The following is a 21842-nucleotide window of genomic DNA, read 5'->3' as shown; positions in this document are numbered from 1 at the left end:
TTAAAATGTCACTATTGCACCATATTTATGAAAGGTCGATCTGACGAGTACTCTCTATCTGACACGGTGTGATTCCCCCCCACCCCTTCCTTCCCTTTGAAAACATCTAGGTCACGCCCCTGAAGAAGAAAAGGAAACTGCCCAGTTATCCAAGAAGGAGTCGACTAGGTCAGTTCAACGATTATCTTGGCAAAACAGAATGGCTATTCCATACCGTTTTATCGCTTTGATAAAAAAAAGAACATAACAGAAGTATTTCAAGATTTTTAAAATCAATTTCTACCTTGGCTATTATTCTATGTGATTTTATGAGTTTTCTTGCTGTATAGAATTGCCGGCACAGGGTGAAATCTCTCCCAGGCATAGTAAGGTCCTCCGATTATAAACCACCCAACATCATAAGGGCATCCTGGGTACTTAGCTGTAATTTCAAAGTTTCGTGTACCGTAATGGCCATTGATGCGAAAGGGTTTTAAAGTTTTCGCATTCTTAAGATCTGTCCATGGTGATTGAAGTAGATTATTTTGTGTAAACCAGTCCACGTTAGTTGTTCCTCTGGCATTGAACTTCATAGACATAACTTCTGCTCCATTCGTGTAAAGCACTACACGGACCTAAAGTCATACAAGAAAATGATCTGTTATCTACATGTCAAATACATCAGTATGGGGTAAGATGAGAATCGTTAAATCGGGGAATTTAAAGGATGTTAGGCAATTTTTTATTGTCTTTTTACAAACTTATTTTGAAGGATTCCGACAGTTTATCAATCAATATCAATCAACCAATACCACTTAACATGACTATATGTAAACTCGAGAAGGCAAACTTTTGAGCAAGAAGTTGTTTTATCGGCTTGGTTCAAGTATCACTCTGTCTTTGGCACGGCAACCCTTGTTTTTTCAATCATCCTCGAAGCATTAAAAGCTAACACCCTAAGTACTTTTTAACGTAATATCTGAATGAGCACTTTTGTTTCAGCTCAGAAATGCCACGACCATTCATCCTAAAGGTTTGGGAAGTAAGGTAAACAAAAGAACGTAACAAATAGAGATCTCATTGCATGGCCAGTGATACACTCTTTGGAACAAATTGTTTTAGTTTATGTTCTTTTATATTATTTATATTCCATTCTTTTCTATTCCTAATTCTTCTTAAAAGAGGCAAGCAGTTCAGAAAAGTGTCCGCTTGGTTTGTCTTTAGGAACATGATGAAAAGCATCTGAAAAAGTGGTTCGTGACAGACAATTTGAAGACAAGTCTTTCATAAGATGGATAGCTCGATCAGGCTCCGCAAAAACGGAAAAATGATTTCACAGAAATATTTCTTAAGTTTTCCTTATCAGAAAAAAGCAATGATTTTCTCGTTTATGAAATATGCTTTATGTTTTGTTTGTTTGTTTTGCCAAAATTTGACGGTGCTGTTTCTTTTCGCCGTGTAGTATCTTTAGAGGATATGACTTCATGTTGCTTCCTTCTTCCTTCATGTTACGGGAGCTGTTCTTTATAACAAAAAGTTGTGCTCATGCTTAGAGCCACTTTTACTGCACATATGTGTCGGTGCAAGTTATTGTGCACGACGGTTTTTTTCTTGTGAAAATGTCACGTATTCATTATTCGCCTCAGTAAATTTTTTTTTTTGCCTTATTCCTTTTTTATATAGGAAATGGACGAAGAACAGCAGAAACACCAAGAAGAGCTCGGTTTGTGGAAGAAGGAGGCCAAGGCTGCACAAGACAGAGTACGTAGGATACTGCTCCAGTTATTTAATATCTGTTTATAATTATGTCCTCTCCCATGCAAGTAGTTATGAAACGAAAAGAAAACAAAATTGGCGAATAAACTCATAGTTTTGCCGAAACTGCACGGTGAGTAACTTAAACAGAAATGATACTGAACTTTACTTGTTATCTGACGATTGTTTGGATAGACTATGTGGATTTCCTTTACCCTTGCACGAGAAGCGAACGGCCAAGAATGAGTCGCTTTGCTATCTCAATGATTAAATCTGGTCACTTCGCTCAAACACTTCTTTTGCACTTCCCTGTATGTAGTTTAAAGAGGACATCACCACCATGAACCAAAGACACCGTGAGGATATCAAACGTCTGGAACGGGAATTGACTGAAGCTAAAGTGGGTGAACTCTTGATTCTCACGAGCGCTTTTCGATTGAGTGTCGAGACACCTAAATCAAAGTAACTATAACCAATCAGCATAAAAGCGGGTAATCTCGAGGAGCCAATAAGAACTCAGAACAAAAACACGAAAACGACCTTAAACGCGGGGAAACGCGAGTGACCTAGGCGCGATTGGTTCAGTTTTTGGATCTGATTGGTTGGAGAGGGTTGCGCCAATCACAGAGACTAATCACGCATCATGGTAATACGAAACCAAAGCAATCTCGATTTCTGCGTAGACTTAGTTCAAATAATTCGTGACCTCTTTTCAGCTCGTTGTCATTGCACAGTGTGGGCTAGCTAAGGTAAAGGTGAAGCCTATCTCTTCAGGTAATGAACCTCTTTTATGTAGTCAAATCATACCGGCATAATTATAATTATAATAAAGTTCGGATATAACGCGCGCTGTCATTGGTTGAAAGAGCGTGCTCTATGAGAGTATAAAGCATAGAGCTGAGCTAAAGCTGTCACGCCATCTGCCGATTGTACTATGTTCGACCTTTTCCGGGACTTCTTTTTAGCTTTTTTCCGATAATTGAAAGTGAAATTTCGGAACTGAAGCGAGCCGGCAAGTAGCAACAGAAGAATCAAACAAAGGTTTGTAAACATACCAGGCGCCGTAATTTACGTTATTAAAACGTGAGCAGATACGAAAATCCTTAAAGGAAAAACAAAATAAACATTCCGAGTTTTAAAGACTTTCACGCTCAGTTAGATTGCAAGCTTACGAACGGTAATAATAATCAAACACAGCTAACACTCGTATAGTATATAAAGTTCAGTGTTAAAAACAAAACAGAACAAAACAGAAGTGATGAAAAATATAACCAAACTGGCATAACTGTTAAAAATTCATACTAATCATGACGGTGTCTGAGCGAATATGATCATGCTGAAGTTCATCGCGGCTCGCTCATTATGGCGATCTCCGGTCATCACAGGAAAGCAAGACTCAGAAACTACATCGGCTGCCCTTCGAGTGAAAAAATTAGAGCTTGCTCTGATATCCTTTCCGATACGTTGAGTGGAAAGTCACATCAGTCACTGCAGCCGAGTTTTGCGGCGCTGTCATCACGAGCGTCTTCATATTCTGGTGAATTCGGCTGTCGTTCATTCAAAAAACACTCGCCTTGAACAGTTTGTTTTCTACCTTTTCATGTGAAAAAACTCGCGTGTTTTTATGAGCCATAATTCGGCTGAAGTTCAATGAACATTTCACTTCAAGATTCTGTATTAGAGACTTAAAAACTTCAGGCAAAAGTGTTAAATTCGACTTGCCGAACTATTTTAGTTTGTAAACTATCGTAGAAAGTGAACTTTGATGGTTTTTGAACTTTGATGGTTTGACACTTTGGACAGCTTTAGTCTTGTACAGCCAATCAGATTATTTGAACCGTTCTAACAGGAATTCTGATTGGCCTATTGTAGCGTGCTTTATGAGAGTATAGAGCATGCTGACGACACTGTTGTTCGCTTTGTTCAAAAATTCAAGAAGTGGGAAGAAACACTCGACTACGTCTCGTGTTTCTCCCTACACTTCTTTCGTGCTCTAGCCGCTTCCTGCGTGCTTTATAACAGAACAGAGCACAGTCAAGGCTTCTCTATTTGTTAAATAAAGGTAGTTTGGAAAGAAATTCTGCAATCTCTGATTATGAAAGCTCCTTTTCCCAAAATGTATTTTCCGTAATCTTTCCAAGTAATTCTTTGTCCTGAGGTTTTGTAAGTTTTTGTACACTGTTAGGTTATCTTGAGACGACTTACATTTACGAAGGTTACTCTTTTTCTAGGAGAAAAGTGAACAAATAAAAAATGCCGATGACTCGCTCGTACAAAATCTGGAAGCGAAAATCGTAGATTTGGAGAATCGCTTGCGTCAGCCGTTAACAGACTCCGAAGAAGTTCTAAGATTAAGAACCAGGCTTCAGGAGTCGGATAAGATGCTCCAAAGTGCCGAGCAGCAGATAAACGAACTGGAAACGAGAAGTGAATCTTGGAGACAAGAGGTACCAGGTTCTTTATTCCTGAATGTTGTGTCATACATGGTCCCTTCTGGTTTGTCTGTTTGTCTGTCTGTTTGGCTCTCTGTTTCTGACTGTCTGACTGTCAATTAAAAAGAATAAAAATAAAAAATAAAAAAAAAATTGCATGAGCTTCCTCTAAACTGTCTGCCTTCTCTTTCTAAGTCTGCGATATGTCTCCCACGATCATTATTTTCTATTCGTTTCTGAACATTTTTTGCCTGCCTGTCTGCTTTTCATCTACCGGTCTGGTTACCGCTTACGCCAAGGTTTGATGTCCTTGACAAATTTAGTTCAACTGGAAAACGAAAGGAAATAAGATTAGGTCGAAAAGGATAGAGATTCTATTTGTCTGTCTACCTATGCGTTTGTCAGCCTGTCCTTCCGTCTGTACCTCTTTGTTTTTACCTTTTTGTTGAACTTCTCCTTTCCTATCTTTTACTCGTTTATTCTTATGTGTAGTAAATAAGTTTTCATCTTCGAAGCGGAAGGGTTAAATCTTCCGGTTAAGTAGTGTACTTCAAATTTGAGATAGGGAAAAATATTTTTTGTTAAAACTAACGTACTTCTTACTATCGTAGGTGGTCTTTTTACAAGAAACTGTTCGACACGAGTGCGAGGAACGCTTTGAGCTGACCGATGCTCTTGGTGAAGCACGGGCTCAGTTGTTAGCTCTTCAACGCACTTCCGGTGCCTCGCTGTCACGAAGTAGTCTCAATTCATCCAGTTTTTCCAGCAACGTCGTCCGGGGTAGTCGCAAAGGACATGACGTCAATGGACAAAGTGACAATTCTGCTAGCCAGGCTATATCTTGCCCCGTTGGATTTGATGGAGGCGTAGGGTGTTGGCCTGGCACAGGTTCACGTGACACGAGAAAGTTGTCGCGTGAACGAAGCGTAGACGATACTCGAAAGCGAATCGACGCGGCCGTTCGGCAATCGGGGACAAAGAGCCGTTTGGGGGGAAATTTTAGCAGTTGAAAGATTCCAAATATTTTGAAAAAAGGGAGAAACTTGTAGATGTGAGTTGATGGCAGATGGGTAACGACAAGGAGATAAGATGCTCCAAAGTGCCGAGCAGCAGATAAACGAACTGGAAACGAGAAGTGAATCTTGGAGACAAGAGGTACCAGGTTCTTTATTCCTGAATGTCGTGTCATACATGGTCCCTTCTGGTTTGCGTGAAGGAAGCGTAGACGATAGTCGAAAGCGAATCGCCGCGGCCGTTCGGTAATCGGGGACAAAGAGCCGTTTGGGGGGAAATTTTAGCAGTTGAAAGATTCCAAATATTTTGGAAAAAGGGAGAAACTTGTAGATCTGAGTTGATGGCAGATGGGTATCGACAAGGAGACCAGAGAACTCTGGATAGAGATCGGGGAAACGCCTGCCAGCTGTCACAACCGCTGAGAAACTTTTTTCGAGCGAAGAGAAGAGCAAGATTTTAACAAGCATCGATTTGATTATTGTAGCGACCGTAGTACGCACCCAAGACGCATCATAGTACGTCTTATTTATGTATATTTGTATGTAGCTCCATTTTAGTGGCCTTTGCGTATAACGCACTAAGCTTTAACTTTTAAATCTTAACGCATATGGGCATTGATACAGAGTCACTGACCTAAACCTAGAATTCATGAATTAGGATTTTTGTTCTTCGTGTTTTGATACTTAGTTTTGTGACTGATTTATTCTATGCCCACGTTTCTTCTTGACGAGGAAAGAAAAACTGAAAGGCAATGAATGTGAGTATAACTGGTTGAATCCTCGACTGATAATATAATGACTATATCCGTTGAACATACTGATTAGTTGGTTGTGGGGCCTGGGTTGTCAAAGTGCTTAGATTGACAGCCCGTGTTCCCGCCCATGAATTACGAGGCAAAATGCATAAACTCGCGTTTCTACACTAAATTCTGTGGGGATACACAGAATTTTATTTCTGTAATATCCTATTAAGGCAGGAACCCCTCTGTGTGACCTTGGTTATCTTCTTCACTGCGTGATGTCATTCACTGGTTTCCAGCAGGCTCGATATTTTCTTTTTTGTCATCTTAACAAACCAGTGTTTAGATAGTCGAAATAAAACAAGCAGCTGAATTAACTTCATTCTCAATATCTCTGACTATTTACGGAAGGCAGAGTGAATTCTTACTCTTCGAAGTATTTAAGGTAATAGGGAAGTTCATTTCCCTTGCTTCAAATTCATTTTCAGACATAATCACCATTCTAAACAACAACAAAAAAAGGAAGACAGGAAAAAGGGAGGAAATAACTTAAATCACACACATCAATGGAATCCAAATATTCTCGTTGAACTGCAAGGTAAATCTTCCGTCAGACGCCGGTTCCGTCGACTTAGGCTCTTAATCTCCCTTCAGACGCTGTGTCCGTTGATTTAGGCTTTTAATCTCCCTCTTGCAGGCGATGTCTCCGTCGAGTTAGGCTGTTACGCTTACGGCAGACGCTGAGACCGTTTGATGCGATCATCGGAATGACTCCTCCAAAACAACGATGATGACAATGAGTGTAAGGCTTATATGGCTGGCTCTGTATCACTTTTACACTACAATCAGTGCAGGTATTGATAAATGGTTTATGTCAAAATCAACTGCTTGTATAGGGGATACATTTTAATGGGGCAATGGTTTTCAGTACTGCATAGTCTATATAAGGCAAAAAGTGACAGATCGCAATTTTTGCTGGAGTCGACATTAAGGTAATGGAATCCAAACAGAATCCATGCAGAATTGCATGTCTTTCACCGCTGTCGTTTACAAATGCATAACATGGAAATAGCGTAACTTAAAAAGGGCTACAGTTGATAGAACCTTAGCCATGAAGTAGAGAGAGAATACAACCGAAGGAAAGTAGGAAACGAAACAAGAGCCCGAAGTAATTGATATTAGAATGAAACACGAATTTCCCTCGCTGCATGGTTTTAATTGACTTGGTCCTCCTAATTCAGCTCTAATGAAAGTTGAGAAGTCAGTTTTTGCATTCACATTTTTATTCATAAAAACGAAAATCTCCGTTTATTTGAAGGAGTTGATGACGGCGAGCCCTCCTCAGAGCCGCCTTTATGTCACTACGGAGTTAATCATAACCATTACAATTTCCTCAAATGTGACTGGTGCTTTAGCTGATCTATTTTTCACTTATCATGTACAGTTATGAACAGACAGGTGGCCGTTATCGGACACCTGTAATGGGAGAGTTGAAGCATACAATTATACTAAAATACAAACAGAATTGATCAAAATAACCATAGCAACAACCACTTATTCTGAAAAACTGTGTTTTTTTCTAAAATAGAGGAATGTTATTTTAGACATTGTCCCTGCCGGAGATGTTTGTCCTAGGTGTATTTTTTCTCGGAAATTGAAACGGTTATGATTAATTGGTAACAGGACTCCGTGACGTCCAACTCTATCTGTAATCATACTCGTGATTGACAAATCGATTTTGTTAATCACTCGTCTGACTACTCGGTCCTATCACCATTATAATCAAAAAGTCATACAAATGGAACTTCCATAGCAAAGAACATTTTCATCTTATGGCATTAAAAGTGCTTCATTTTCTGACGGCGCTAGACTTTCTCATTCAGGCAAGCATCCTGGGGAGACCCCTGCCGGAAGGCGCAAATGAACGCAAAATAAACAACGGATCTTGGTAAATTGCGAAACTTCCAAATTTAGGAAAACATTTGCAATTTGAAAGTGTATTTTGTTTTTGCAAGGGGCATGAGAGAAATACATAACTTTAAAACGCTCGTGTAGATCGACATTTGCTCTCATGAAACCGTCTATCTGCTCCGACGTAAAGCAAACGCTTGAAAAAATCAGCTCTGAAATCCTTTAGGGTGGCAAATTTACATATTCAACTCAATCAATAAAACCAGATTATCTTGTAACATAATAATGAAGCTTTTTCTCGTATTTTTTGCATTGTCATCCTACTCCCCCCAAAAAAGGTATGGGCGCTGAAAACGTACACTGACGACTTGTTAGTTCTTTCAGCTTGTAAGTTAAAAACAAACACAAAACAAACGAAAGTAAATCTAGGAAAAGTACTTTCTACCCTACAATTGGATGTTTATATTCTCTACGACGTTCTCTGTCGAACAATTGAAAAAAAAAGGGAACCAGTAACCTGATGACAAGGTCTGAGAACTTGTTGTCATTCTCAGAGTACTTTGTAACTGATATGCCTTATCCATCGAACTCATTTCATTTCTTAGCAGCTGAAGAAGAATGCCGAGTACTGCTTTATTTTAAACCAATGAAAGACAGAACTCTCCTCAATCATGTTATGATAAGAATAGTTATACCAAGAGAAGATGTCTGCAGCATCCGATGTTTCCTTGAACCCAATTGCTTGTCTTATAATGTTGGACCGCTGGAACATAGCAACCGATACTTGTGTGAGATCAGCGACTCCACTGACGTACGACATCCGGGAGAGTTGGTTCAGCGGTTAGGATTTACCTACCAGGGAATAAAGGTCTGTTCTTCCGTGACCCACTCCCTAGGGAGTCGACTGAAATGTGTCTTACGTTCAAATCTCTTTTTTGTGCTTTTTACTGGAAGAGATTAGGTGTCTTAATGTAGCTAGCCGCCACTAGAGGTGTAAGCACAAGGAGGCCAATTAGGTGAGCTCGTCCACCTGAGCAGTGTTTTTAAATGTAACTTTAGGTGTATTACCTTTACTCAAAACTAAAATGTGCCACTTGAATAGACTCATTGTCAAATCATTACCAAGAGATTTATCATTTTACGACAAACCCCACCAAAAATGATGCATAAATCTGGAATCAATGGACTACCACTCGTTCATTCTACGTAGAACCAGTTTCGTTAATAGGGAACTTAAGCAAACCACGACGACGGCGGCAACAAGGACATGGAAAACAAAAGATCTTATTGGCAGAACAATAGCTCGGCACGTGTGTTTTAAAACTTTGTACATTTCTTAGCCGTCCTATGCAAAACAACAACGTGAAATCACCTCAATTTGCGAAGTCTGCGAACCGAAACCGCGTCGGCAAATTATTTTAATTTCCATTTGGAAGTCACCGCTTTTTTTATACGTTATGCTGAAGTTGAGGTGTGGCACAGTATGCAGCCATTTTTGAAATTCTAATTAAAGGCAGAAATTCAGCTTTTAATCGAAGTCTTCCGTGGCGTTGCCGTCCTGACTGCCTAAGATTTTGCGTTGGACCTAAGTCTATGGTATCTTTGACCAAAAAGACGATCCTCAGAGGATTTGGGTTGTGTCACATTAAAATATATCTTGTCTCCCCCACGAGGCTCTGTAAGATTCTTATGATCCTCCCTCCCCCCCTCATTTTCAGTCAATTTGCTGCAGACCACCTATTAGACTCTGCTGGTGACAACGCGACAACTACTTCCCCCCTCCCCCCCCCCTCCCCTCCTTACCCCAGGTAATAGATAATGACAGGTCCGTTAAAAAAGAGTGTTCGGAAGGGAATTCTCAGAAAATTATTGTCCTTGTATCATCAGAGTCCATGTAACACTGATGTTTGCGGGAAGAATATGACTTGTCAAGCGGGTTACACCAGCAAAGGATACCGTTGTATGAAAAACATCACGTCGACGCCATTAAACTTCAGCAACCTAGTTGCCAAAGAACATACGTATCTTCTCTCCTTAGGTTATTTCTCTTATGATAAAACACGACGACAACGACAACACTTACAATAAAAACACCATATTTGCTAATCGAGACGGATGGAAACTCTCATCGCGATTGCTCGTTTCTTCCAAATCCAAAGCGTCTAAGTTTTATTCCATGAGCGTATAATTATGTCGCGAGATGCTTTAAATTGCTTGACTGTTAATGGCGATCAAATAAATTTGATTTGGAAAAAGCGTAAATCTTCATTATTCACTAACTTGGCTTCATCATCTTATCATGTTATATCTAAAAGTTATCTATTCCGTTTCTTTCTGGTCATCATGACGAGGTTAAATTATACGGGACGCAGCCTCTGTGGTTTTTTTCTCTACTGTACTGATTCGATATAAATTGTTTTTCCTCAGACTTTCATAATTGTTCTGATGCACCCAACATAACGGGAGTTTACAATACGTCTCACCATGACTGGGGCCTTTTTCCTGTGTACTGTGATCAGACATATGATGGAGGAGGTATCTCATATTCTGTATGATCAGTACAAGTTACATAATGAAACGATAAAAGAAAAATTGGTCTCAATCTGTTCCCAGTCTTCGTTCAGTACTAACTTTTCCCTTGATCAGTGCAAATATAATTGGAGAGCGTAGTCAGTGCCTTGTGGAGACTCCGTCAGTAGCTTTTCGCTCGAGCGTATTCATGGAAATGCTAGATCGTCCATTCGTTTCACATGGACGATTGCATTTTTCCCACTGGTGTACGTGACTCCCTTTTCCTCTTTTTCCATCACCTGTTATTTCCATTCGCATTCTAAGCTGTCCAACACTGCTGTTGGATCAGATCAGTGATTCTTTTTTATTTTGTTCCATAAGCATTAGGTGATGGGAGATTTTTCGAGATGACTTAATTCTTAAAATCTTTGTCTAATAAAATTTTCACCTCACAGGCTGGACGATGGTATTAAAAGTTGTTAGTGGCCTCTCTCCATTGGACGTCGGTGGAATTTGGTTGTCACCCTCCCTATATCATGAAAATCTCAACGAAACCTTCGACCTAACGTCAGCTTATCCAACTCATTACAAGAATCGTATTGTACTGAACTGGAAAAATTTTAACCCTAAGAGGTGAGGAAGGTTAATGAATGAATTACCCCAAACATTCAGTAGTACACATGCCCAAGTAAAAGCATAAGCTTCATTACCTGCAAATGACGCTTGGTACTGAAAGAGCCTCTGCAATCATTTGGGATTAAAGGCGCATGAAAGACACTGCCAATTGAAATCCTTGAAAAATATTTGATTTATGTCGAAGCTGCCACAAATTCATATTTTACGCCGTTGAAAAGTAGTTCACCTTCTCAAATGTTCATGTTACTGAATACGGAACTTGTGCCGGGGGCAGTTTGAGAAACGCTTAGATCTACCATATAGTCAAGCAAGGCACCAAGGGTGAGCTTTTCGGATTACTAAAATACACTGTAAACATTTCTCTTGTACTTAACCCCAGTGTATACTGCTTAATACTTCCTTTACTTTTTGTAACTTCTTCGTGTAATCTTCTAGTCTACTAAAAGGATACAATCTTGCTACGAAAGGGCGACATGAGAGGGGCTGTCACCTGGTATCATTCCTTGACAATAAGGGTAAATTTAATACACTTGGTTATAGTTTATTACATCTGGGTAAGAATACTGTTGAGCGCAGTAGCTAATGGAGTAGTCAAAGGCATGCAGGAACTCAAGCCACCAGGAGATCGTTCAGCAGTCAGGGAACTAATGAAAATTGTGGACTTGTGAACTTTCTCAGAATTTGAAAGTAGCAAATGGATTAGAAACGAGTAATTACTTGAGTGATGAGTATGTTGACTATGATGCGAACTGTTACTAAGGATACAGTATGAAGATCCTATAACCTGGAAAATCTACTCATGTTTTGTGATATCGTAATGTTAAAGTTAACAAAAATTGTCTCTTTACAAAGGGTTAATTTCAGTCGATTTTAACTTCAATGAACCTCAGGTTCGCGTCGTTATATACAAGGACAGTCAACAAGTCACCTCCCTCAAGTTCAATGCCACTGGTACAGACAACTTGAATTGGTTTTCACATGAAAACCTAATTTACTCGCCATGGAGTGATCTCAAGATGTTCCCATCCGTAAATTTTGGCCTTCTGGGTCCCATAGTTTCCGATCGCTTCTTTGAGATAACTGGCCCTTACACTGGTTGTGAAAGTGATATCGGTTGGTTGGTAGTTACTAGTCACCCAGTATGTCCTTGGGACAGACGATCACCTCAGCCTAGTATCCAATACAGCAAGCAGCGCATGGCGTCGCGTATGGAAAATTACGGTAATTTTGATATTGAAATATTTTTGGCATTGTATTCCGTTGATAGGGTACCAATAACTAACAAAAAAATCTGTTGTTCAGGTATTACTTCACCTCATGCTATTCGAGACACCAGATTTCGTCGCCTGAGCAGTTTTTTTCTTCCTGACGTAGTCAAAGACGTTAAAAAGATGAACGAACATCTTTAAAAAAACGACAGTGGTGATCGTTTTAGAATATCTTGAATGGGGCTTGACCCCTTCCCTTCCCTCCCCTCCCCCCAGACTATTCTCTTAAATCATCAAAGGGCCACGGAAAAACGGTCGAGCAAAACACGAAACTCATGATCACGTCTTCTACTAGTTTGCATTTTCTTCCCATTTCCCGAAATAGAAAGGTCTTGTATGAACAATCCACATTTATTACCTGGTACATTGTTACTGTACCTGTTTGTTTCTGTTTGTTTCGTTTGTTTTTTAGTATTCACCAACGTACAGACGTACATCCGTACCATTGACTTTTCGCATGTGAAATTCTTACTTCTGAATGAATATCATTTTAACTAGAGAATCATTCAGCCTTTGAAAAAAAAGCCTCTGTTATGATTCCATCTCACAGGAAATGTTGGGATTGCAGACGTCCTCGCCGTGTTTGTTCGCTAACAACAAATCATTTGAAAGGCTCAGCGGAACCTTTTCTGCAATGAAGTCTTTACCGTTGGTAATAACTTTGTCTTTGGGTATCATGATCTCTTGGTTATATCTATAGTTAAAAAACTTAGGTTATAGTTTGTATACTAAATAGTTTAAACCCAAATGTTGCAACTGAAGTTGTCGAAACGTCAGTCATTACTGCCCACAACAGTTTAGTCCAGGACTACTCTCGCCTGGACGATCACAACATAAGATTACAGGTCGCAGTTTGAGCAAAACGCTTTTGAAATCAAAGAAAGCTTACTCCTTGAGATAAGATTTTATTGAACTCCTATTCTTTGCAAATCCACTGTATTCTTTAAACAGTAAAGAGGATTAATAAGCAATTAATTATAGCCCTTGTATCATAGATTTAATTCAAAACGAATCAGCTGTTAATCAAATCTACAACTCAAAGCATTAATCTGTCACCAGCTACATTTCTGTTGGGTACGAGCTCTCTAAATGTAACATAACATATCAAATAACCACTCATACAAATCCGTGTTACTTCTTTACAGTCTTAATTATAATTAATTAATTCACTGATTCTTTAAATCTGCCGGATAAACGTCCATACGAAATCAGGAGTACAAATATATTTAGAAGGAGTCCATATTATAATTTTGACCGAACTGTTACATTAAGAGGAAGGGTGAAGCCTCGTTATCAGCATATGCATATTCTCTATACTGCTCTCAATTTATTTCCTATGGTACTTAAAATGAGAATTTATTGAGAGTTTCTTACTTGCATTGATTTCCTTTTTTTCTTATTACCTTAATGTTTGAATCTGCAGTGATACTTTAAGGAGAAATTAGATGCTTAAGTTGAAAGGTAGGTCGGTCGGTCAGTCAGTTTGGAGGTCTAACAATCAATCAATCAATTTGTCGAGTTTTTTCGTAATTTAGTTACATTACGTTTCTTTGCTTTGTTTATTACTTGACTGGCATCTCTGGTCTTCAACGTATGTACACAATCATCACCTCAGCAACTCCAACATCAGCTTAAAAAAAAAAAAAGTTAAAATAAACATTGATAAGCAATACGTAGTAAATTATTTATCTAGATCTCAATAAACAAACCATGATCCTGATAGCTATCCATTTTTAAAGGTGAATAGTGTACAAAAACATAAAAAACCACGAATCGGATTTAGTTTGCTCTAGCCTTGTTAACATTTGCGAAGTTTTGTTATAGTTGACTCCCTCCATCATTGTACAACTTTCTCTTAAGTTTAAACTTGGATCTTGTCCTTGTAATTAACAATTATGGTTAATTACCTTAACCCCAGAATAACTGTGTGTAAAAACGTTCTTTAAAAATATCACTTTTTAATACGTTGTTTATTGAAGAAGAGGATTTTGTCGAATAATCCCAAGAAAATGTCGATTGAATAATTCGACAAATATATCATAATATCTGGAGAGGAAATTTGTTTCAGGTATTGTTATATCTCCATGGCCATTAATTTTAAAATCGAAAGAATATCTACGAAACCATTGGACAGGGTTTTTCAGGGCACATAATCATCACTAACAAACAAACAAACAGTTACAGGGGTATTACAGGATTTTCAGAGGCAATTTCTACCTTGATTATAATTCCATGTGATATTGTGAGTTTTCTTGCTGTATAGTATTCCTGGGACAACACCTTGTCTTCTTTCCCAGCCACAGTAAGGTCCAGTAATCACAAGCCATCCAGAGTCTAGCTCACATCCCCCGTAGCTGGCAGTAATTTCAAAGCTGCGCACCTTATAGTGGCCATTGATGTGAAAGGGAAATATGTTTTTTGCGTTCCTAAGATCAGTCCATGGTGATTGAATAAGATTTTTTTGTGAAAATCAGTTCAAGTGTGTTGTCCCTTTTGCACTGAATATGATAGACACGACCTCGGTTCCATTTGTGTAAAGTGCTACACGAGCCTACTGTGACATAAAAAATATATCTTTAACCCTTTTACTCCCAAGATCTAATTAGTGATTCTCCTTGCTATCTGCCATACAATTCTTATGATGTTAGGTCAGAGAATTTAGTATTGGATCAGCTACTAATCCCATAATTGATATTCTTCTCTATTCTCATCACCTGCCTGCTTGATATTGTATTGATATTGTAAGGAGAAATTCTGTCTTGGTCACTCGTGGGGTTGAAGGGTTAAATGAATAAAGGGGGTAAAGTTTCTATACAAACTGTGGTGCTGCGTCGGTGCGAGAGTATAACAAGGTAATTTGGTAATATCAACCGAGTTGATGACGTGAAGTGGCCACCGTTAAGAGTTTCAAAGCTGACGTTTCGAGCGTTAAAGATAACAATTCCTACCTGATAGATTTGAGTATTCTCATTACCAGTTTGCAAGATAATGTATGGATATTATGGGGAGAAGTTTCATGTTAATCACTTCAAGGGTTAAGGGAGCCTAGCCTAGCCATTCCCACATTTCACAGGTCTCAAGGCAAATGTAGCCAAATAGTACCCTGTGTTACTTCGATGCTCATTACAAACCGAGAAACGCGTTGCCTTTTAGCCAAGAATGCAACGTGTAATTACGCAGAGTGTAACATCTATAACCATTTTAGAAACTTAAAATTTCCGGGCAACAACTTTAGAAGGGAACAAACACTTTCTTCATGCAAGACTTAGAGTTTGAGTTCGAGCCTCGGCTTGGATCATTTCGCCGGGCTCTTTGTCAAGATACTAAACTCTCGCAGGGTAGCAGAAACCTGTCACGATCACTAAACGAAATTCTGGGTTTAGTTAACCACAAGTATAAAATGTCTCCACATGTGCAGGAATTGAGACGATGTTAAAAAGTGTCTTAAGAGGCGGCCCAACACAGATGTAGTTAATTCAGGCTAAAAAACCACAAAAACCTTTAGGCCACGATATTTAACCCTTTTACACCCTAACATCAGTATGCATATTCTACATACTGTTCACTCTACATTTCCAAAGGAGCTAACAAGGAGAATTTGTTTAATCAAGAGCTTCTTTATTCGATGATCATTTCTTTTATTCTTACGATCTTAATGTGCCATTGTGAAGTGATTATCTATGGAGAAATTAGGTACCAGTCACTCTCAGGGGTTAAAGGGTTGAAACCGTGAAGGTGTATAACAGCTTTGGTAAAGCACCAAAAAAAACTAAATCAACAGAATATTCGAAATCAAATATCCCCCTATGTTTTAAAAAGTCTTAAGGTTTCCTTTTCTTTACTTTACTTCCTTTTGCAGATCGCTGTTGAGCGGGAAATTGGCGCGCGGCCGGTCATACATCATCTATCTGCGCATGCCTCACACTTGACCAACCGCTGTGTTGAGTTTTCTATAATTATCTCACACCCTATCTAGGAAGATGTAACCCGTTAGGTCAGCACAGCGTGTTAAGCGGTATTTACCTCTTTAGGACTGAACATTTGCCAACTTTGTACTATACGGTTTTTGTAGTTTCCTCGGTAGGATGAAGTGGTATCTAGGACAGCGGTAACATTTTCTGAAAATGTGTCGGATGAATTCCAGAACTCCCCAGCAGAAAATGAAGAATTTATTCCACCAATAACTTTGAATATCATCATCCAACCTTGATTAAAGAACCAAAAAAAGTGGTTTTTAGAAATTGTAAGCTTCTTGCAATCCAAATTTTCCAATTTTGAATTATCTCCATGAAACCGCGATTTGAACGCGTTTTTAGTTTATTTTCTAACCGCTTTTGCCTCATGTTAATTTGTTCCAGCTTACCCTTTAATGGTCTTAAAATTTATGTAAAAGTAAAAACATGAAAGTTTTGCATTTAGAAACAGTTTCAGACTGAAACAGTCCTAAATACTAAAAACTGCCTACTTCATAGCCTTCTCTTGTTTTTTCCGCCTCAATAACTGGATATTACATTGTGACTGTTTTCTTTTGACACTAAAGTTTGCTGCCAAGCGACGCAAAAGACAGAAAGAACAGGATGAAGTCTATGTCGGGCAATTTTGAATAGGAATAGGAAAAAACCGGGCGCGCAGCAAACAAAGCGATTTATTGAGTTGAACCATTTGGTGCTTAAAAACCTTCTTGCTGTAAACTTCAGATTTTTGGTGGCGAGACTGTCTCCAATGCGCTGATTTATCTTGTAATGACTGTTTAGGTATCAACATTGACTATTAGCGAGACAGTGGGAAAGAGACGGAAAATCATCCACCTAGGAACTACAATATCTTAAATCCGAAGGTTTTCGTGACAAAGTCGCCTCACTACCTCAAAACAACGACTTCTACAAAAACCACTGAAGTATCTAATTCATGATCAGTGTGACACATACCTCCACCGTCCGTTGTCTGGTCGCAGTAGACAGGAAAAGGCCCTGATCCGTGATTGAAAATGTTGTAAATCCCAGTTTTCTTGGGAGCTTGAGAGCAGTTCTGAAGCTGAACGGCTGGAAATACTACAAAATACAAAAAAGAGGGGAATGAATCTTGCTATAGGATATTTGGTAAATTACCGGTTTTTTTGTTTGTTTGTTTGTTTGTTTGTTTGTTTTTTTATTTTGTACCATGAGATGAACTATGCCCAGGAGTGGGGAAAAATACATGGATAAAATTCTGTAAAGGCTGTTTTAACCATAAAATAAACTCAAGGAAAATCTGCAGATACTTTACAGACATGCAGCGCAATGGCGAATCTTGCATCAAATGATTTAAACTTACTTTTTTCACAAAATTCTCCAGAGTAACCGTTCTTACAGATGCACTCGAACATCTCCAATTTGTGTTTGGCGACAACGGAAGCTCCTCCGTTTTGGCATGGATTGGAAGAGCAAGGAAACTTTAAAGGAAAAAGAAACATCACTTACAGCAGCTATTTTTAAGTCATTTAATGTTGAAATGCTGTTTAATGATAGCGAAAGATCCTTACCTTAAAAGACGAATAGTGATGCCAACTCTTGCTTTCTTTGAGTTTGTCGGGGTCGTTAAACTTATTGGTGGACAGTAACTCACACCACTTTTTTCCTTCGGCGGCAACGTTCACAGAAACGCAGAGCGGATGGTCAAGACATTTTAAGATGCATTCAAAGTCGTCATATGGTGTAATTATGTCAATTCGGGGTACATTTAGAAAATGGAACTTGTCCACTGAAAGCAGATTCTGTCTTGAATTCTGCCCATACTCGGAATCGAAATTAGTACGAGTATCTGTCGGTTGAAGATAATTCTTAAAAGTTAGGATATTCTTAACTGTAATTATTTGGGGGAGAAAAGTACTGATTTCTGCAAACTAGAAACTTTGAATGGGAGTAACTGACGGTTTTGGGTAGATTCTTTCCTTTTACCCGAGAAACTGCTGAAATTAGTATTGTTTCTATCAATAACGAAAGTTTACCATGTTTGCCATTATATTACGTGTTCACGTTACCGTGGGAAATCCAGTCTCTGTCTTTGCTTTTAAGGTTACCCCTCATTTTGGCGAGTGCCTTCAGAAAAACAAGTTACACGCGATTTTTACATGAAACCAAAATAAACTAAATAACAATGAATAGGTTATGCAATGCAGAATTCGATTAAATTGTAGGCTATTCGACTTTGCCTCCTTTAAGGCGAATGAAGCCGGTTGACAGAAAAATGACCAAGCACTATTCTAGATGGTGCTCAGATATGAAACTAAGACATTTGGAGGCCAAATTTTGCGAAGTATTTCTCGTTTATTCTAAAGGAAATCAGTTTTTCTTTATACTTTGAACTCCTTTACAGCATCTTTAATCTTTTAAGGATGCTAAAAAATTGCCTCTTGATTGCAATCGAGGCAGATGTGATGTTTAGACCAAAGAAGTCATACGTTGTGTTGAAAACCGCTTCTGAACTTACGTGGTGAAAAAAAATATGTCAAAAAATTAGATTCCGTTAGAGATTAATCCAAAAATATGAATATCGTGGAGGCTTAACTTGTAATAATAAAGATGTTTTGTTTCGTTGATGGTAAATATCATTATAAGATGAAAACAGGATAATGTAAATTTTTTTTTTTTTTTTTGCAACCGTTTCGCGTACGTAAAAATTATCTGTTGAGGAAATGTTTGACTCGGTTTAGTCTAAATAGCCGCAGGTAACCAACGGTTTTGTTTAAAGTTGGAAAATGCGCATAAAGATGTTACACACCTGCGGGAATCACCTGAATTTGTACCCAAAATTGGCTTGAAAAGTTTTCTTTTCACCCTATTTCGGAATGATGATGTTCAATAACATGTTTATGTCAGGAGAGGAACTGCTTGCATTTTCTCCTAAAAATATTACTTAGTTACGAGACATCCATCTACAGAATTGAATGTTAATTACAAAATTGTTAACATGTTCTTTTAGGCTTAAGTGAGGTAGATATGATGTTTAGAGTAACGAAGTCATACGCTGTGTTGAAACACGCTTCTGATTTTAGTGGTGAAAAAAAAATATGTCCAAGTTAATAAAAGTTTATGACGCCCTAAAAATTAGATTCCGTTAATATTATTATTAGATATTAATCTAAAAAGGTGAGAAACGAAGAGGCTTCACTTGCTATAATAAAGATGTTCTGTTTTGATTGTGGTAAATAACATTATATGATAAGATAATGATAAGTTTTCTTTGCAACAGGTGACTCGGTAATTGCTTTTTCGTTTACGTAAACATTATTTCCTAAGGGAATTTTTGACTCGGTTTAGTTTAAATAGCTGCAGGTAACAAACGGTTCTGTTTAAAGTTGAAAAATAAGTATCCGGTGTTACTCACCGGCGGGAATTATCTGAATTTGTACCCAAAATCGGCTCGTAAAATTTTCCTTTTCACCCTATTTCAGTATGATGATGTTCAATAACATGTTCATGTCAGGAGAGGAACTACTTGAATTTTCTCATAAATACCTCACTTAGGTTACGGAGACATCCACCAACGAAATTGAATGTTAATTAAGAAACTGTTAACTTGTCCTTTTAGGCCTATATTAATTGTTTTTACAAGGCTTTCCTACGTTGCTGAGCCTTCAAGTATTGCAAAGTGGAATAATTGCCACCTCGGTAAATTCCTTCATTTGTGAGATTTGAAATTTTGCTTGTAGTACTCCTCGTAAAACTATTCTGGGTGAATGGCAGATAAAAGTTCGTCATGTTTTTTTTTTTTAAGTGCTTCCTAAGTGCTTTTTCGTGTATGTAAACATTAAATTTTGGGGGAATTTTCAACTCGTTTTATTTTAGATTGCCGCAGGCAACTAACGGTTCTGTTTGAGGCTGGAAAAAGCGTTCCCAGATGTTACTCACCGGTGGGAATCACCTGAATTTGTACCCAAAACTGAATTGGCTCGAAAATTTTTGCTTTTCTCCCTATTTCAGAATGATGATGTTCAATAACATGTATATGTCAGGAGAGGAGCTGCTTGCATTTTCTCATAAATATTTTACTTAGGTTACGACACATCCATCTACGAAATTGAGTGTTAATTAGGAAGCTGTCAACATGTCCGTTTAGGCTTATCTTATTTGTTTTTACAAGGCTTACCTACGGTGCTTTTAAGTTCCGCAAAGCGGAATAATTGCCCCTTTGGTAAATTTCTTCATTTGCAAGAGTTGAAATTTTCCTTGTAGTACGCCTCATAAAAATAATCTGGGTGAATGGCAGATAAGAGTTCGTCATGTTTTTTTAATGAGCAAATGAGGTAGCACACTTGGGCTCACAACTTCTCTAAAATTATTAAAATATACTATCCTCCAATTGTAAAAGATAAAACAGAAATGTCTGGATGTGCTCTTCGGTAATTTGTTGCGATTTCTTACGGTGCGATTTTATCGCATCGCACTTTAATTTTTCCCATCTTCAACTGTTCACGAAACACATACAGCTGGTTATTTAAACAAAGTTTATCCTTTGTTTAACAAAAGCGAGTTCTAAGCCATCTTCTATTTGGCCGAACCTTTCATCTGAACTTTCATTTTTGTAAACAGTGTCAAGAGGGCCGAAAGCGAATAGTGGAAGGACATTCATTCAATTAAATCAACCCCCCTATAGAGAATCCTCGAAATCCAATGATTAGGTAAAACCATGGTTTGGGTTAGTTTGGCATCGTGCAAATAACCGGCCCATTATGTCAAAGAACAAACAGCAGTAAATGCTAACGTGCTATTTCCATCAGAAAATTGAAAAGCCGCCATCTGTATCTTGCAGGAAACATTGAAAACACGATAACAATGACACCGTTCCTTTAATTTCTGTCAATCGCGCCTCTTTTTTTACGGTAGTAGTGAAAGAATCGATTTCTCAGTTTTCATTTGTCAAAGAACATACGTGAATAACCAACCTTGTGACCAGGCAATCTTGGGTATCATTGAACACAGCTCCAGTAACAGAAAACAGATCCAAGTGAAAGACATGGCACAAAGTCATACAGACATGGAGTACAAACTGAATTTTTCCCACCTGTACTAAGCGTGCTCTTAGCTTCATTTAACTTCATGTTTACTTTTCAACCTATAGCTGTCTAGAGTTCTGTCTATGGGCCTTTTATGGTATAATTTTATTGAACAAGAAGTCTACGCGAGGAATAAATATGAGGAAAATTCAAATATTAATTTTACAGAATGCCAAAGCGTAAACTCCGTTTCCATGGCCAGTTTCGCTAAATAAAGGCTGCAAGGATGAAAGGCCATTAATTTTCAAGGTTATTTCTCTCACTAACTTTACACCTACCCACCGTTATCGAACTTATACAAAGTTGTTTGAAATTCCCATCTTATTTAAAAACTAACACAACAACTATAACACTGTGTTAATTAACAATTTATTTGCGTTACGAAGCTAAGCAGATATTTTATTCCTGCACGTTCTGAATGGTAATGTGTGTTTATCAGTGAGTGTTTCGATATGTCTTAAGTTATGTGTTAACTAATTTGAATAACGGTATATAAGTGTTGAGTAATAAGAACTAAGAGTTAGTCCGTCGGGTCTGTGAACGCGTCTGGAAGGGCAACCATC

The 21842-nt window shown here is 38.3% G+C and overlaps 3 protein-coding genes across 4 annotated transcripts; 2 read left to right on the top strand and 1 right to left on the bottom strand.

Moving 5' to 3' along the window:
- The first annotated feature begins 1665 nt into the window (after nt 1–1665).
- On the top strand, nt 1666–5176 carry LOC149041489 (uncharacterized). The gene is made up of 4 exons (XM_089180876.1): nt 1666–1740; nt 2054–2134; nt 3966–4181; nt 4778–5176. The coding sequence occupies exons 1-4, from the start codon at nt 1666–1668 to the stop codon at nt 5174–5176; spliced, it is 771 nt and encodes a 256-aa protein (XP_089037002.1).
- Nucleotides 5177–6118: 942 nt separating this feature from the next.
- LOC149041488 (uncharacterized) lies at nt 6119–13225 on the top strand. The gene is made up of 9 exons (XM_089180875.1): nt 6119–6517; nt 6617–6773; nt 8436–8698; nt 9718–9846; nt 10266–10365; nt 10797–10974; nt 11413–11492; nt 11830–12198; nt 12796–13225. Exons 2-9 carry the CDS (start codon nt 6707–6709, stop codon nt 12837–12839), a joined length of 1230 nt encoding a protein of 409 aa, XP_089037001.1. The 5' UTR covers nt 6119–6517; nt 6617–6706; the 3' UTR covers nt 12840–13225.
- Nucleotides 13135–21552, bottom strand: LOC149041487 (uncharacterized). 2 transcript variants are annotated; one of them, XR_016189019.1, is made up of 7 exons: nt 21169–21552; nt 17767–18044; nt 17559–17676; nt 17174–17296; nt 16269–16450; nt 14463–14796; nt 13135–13875 (listed from the first exon to the last, which is right to left on the bottom strand). XR_016189019.1 is itself a non-coding variant. In XM_089214156.1 (6 exons), exons 1-6 carry the CDS (start codon nt 21239–21241, stop codon nt 13852–13854), a joined length of 798 nt encoding a protein of 265 aa, XP_089070282.1. In that variant the 5' UTR covers nt 21242–21552; the 3' UTR covers nt 13135–13851. The 2 variants fall into 2 exon arrangements, 1 of the variants encoding a protein (XP_089070282.1); XM_089214156.1 differs by lacking the exon at nt 14463–14796.
- Nucleotides 21553–21842: the final 290 nt, after the last annotated feature.

This window comes from Pocillopora damicornis, chromosome 8 (assembly GCF_964200805.1).
Source record: "Pocillopora damicornis chromosome 8, jaPocDami1.2, whole genome shotgun sequence".
NCBI classification, from domain to species: Eukaryota; Metazoa; Cnidaria; class Anthozoa; order Scleractinia; family Pocilloporidae; genus Pocillopora; species Pocillopora damicornis.
The sequence above is the reverse complement of the archived record's forward strand: the minus strand, read 5'-3'. Positions and strand labels throughout refer to the sequence as shown.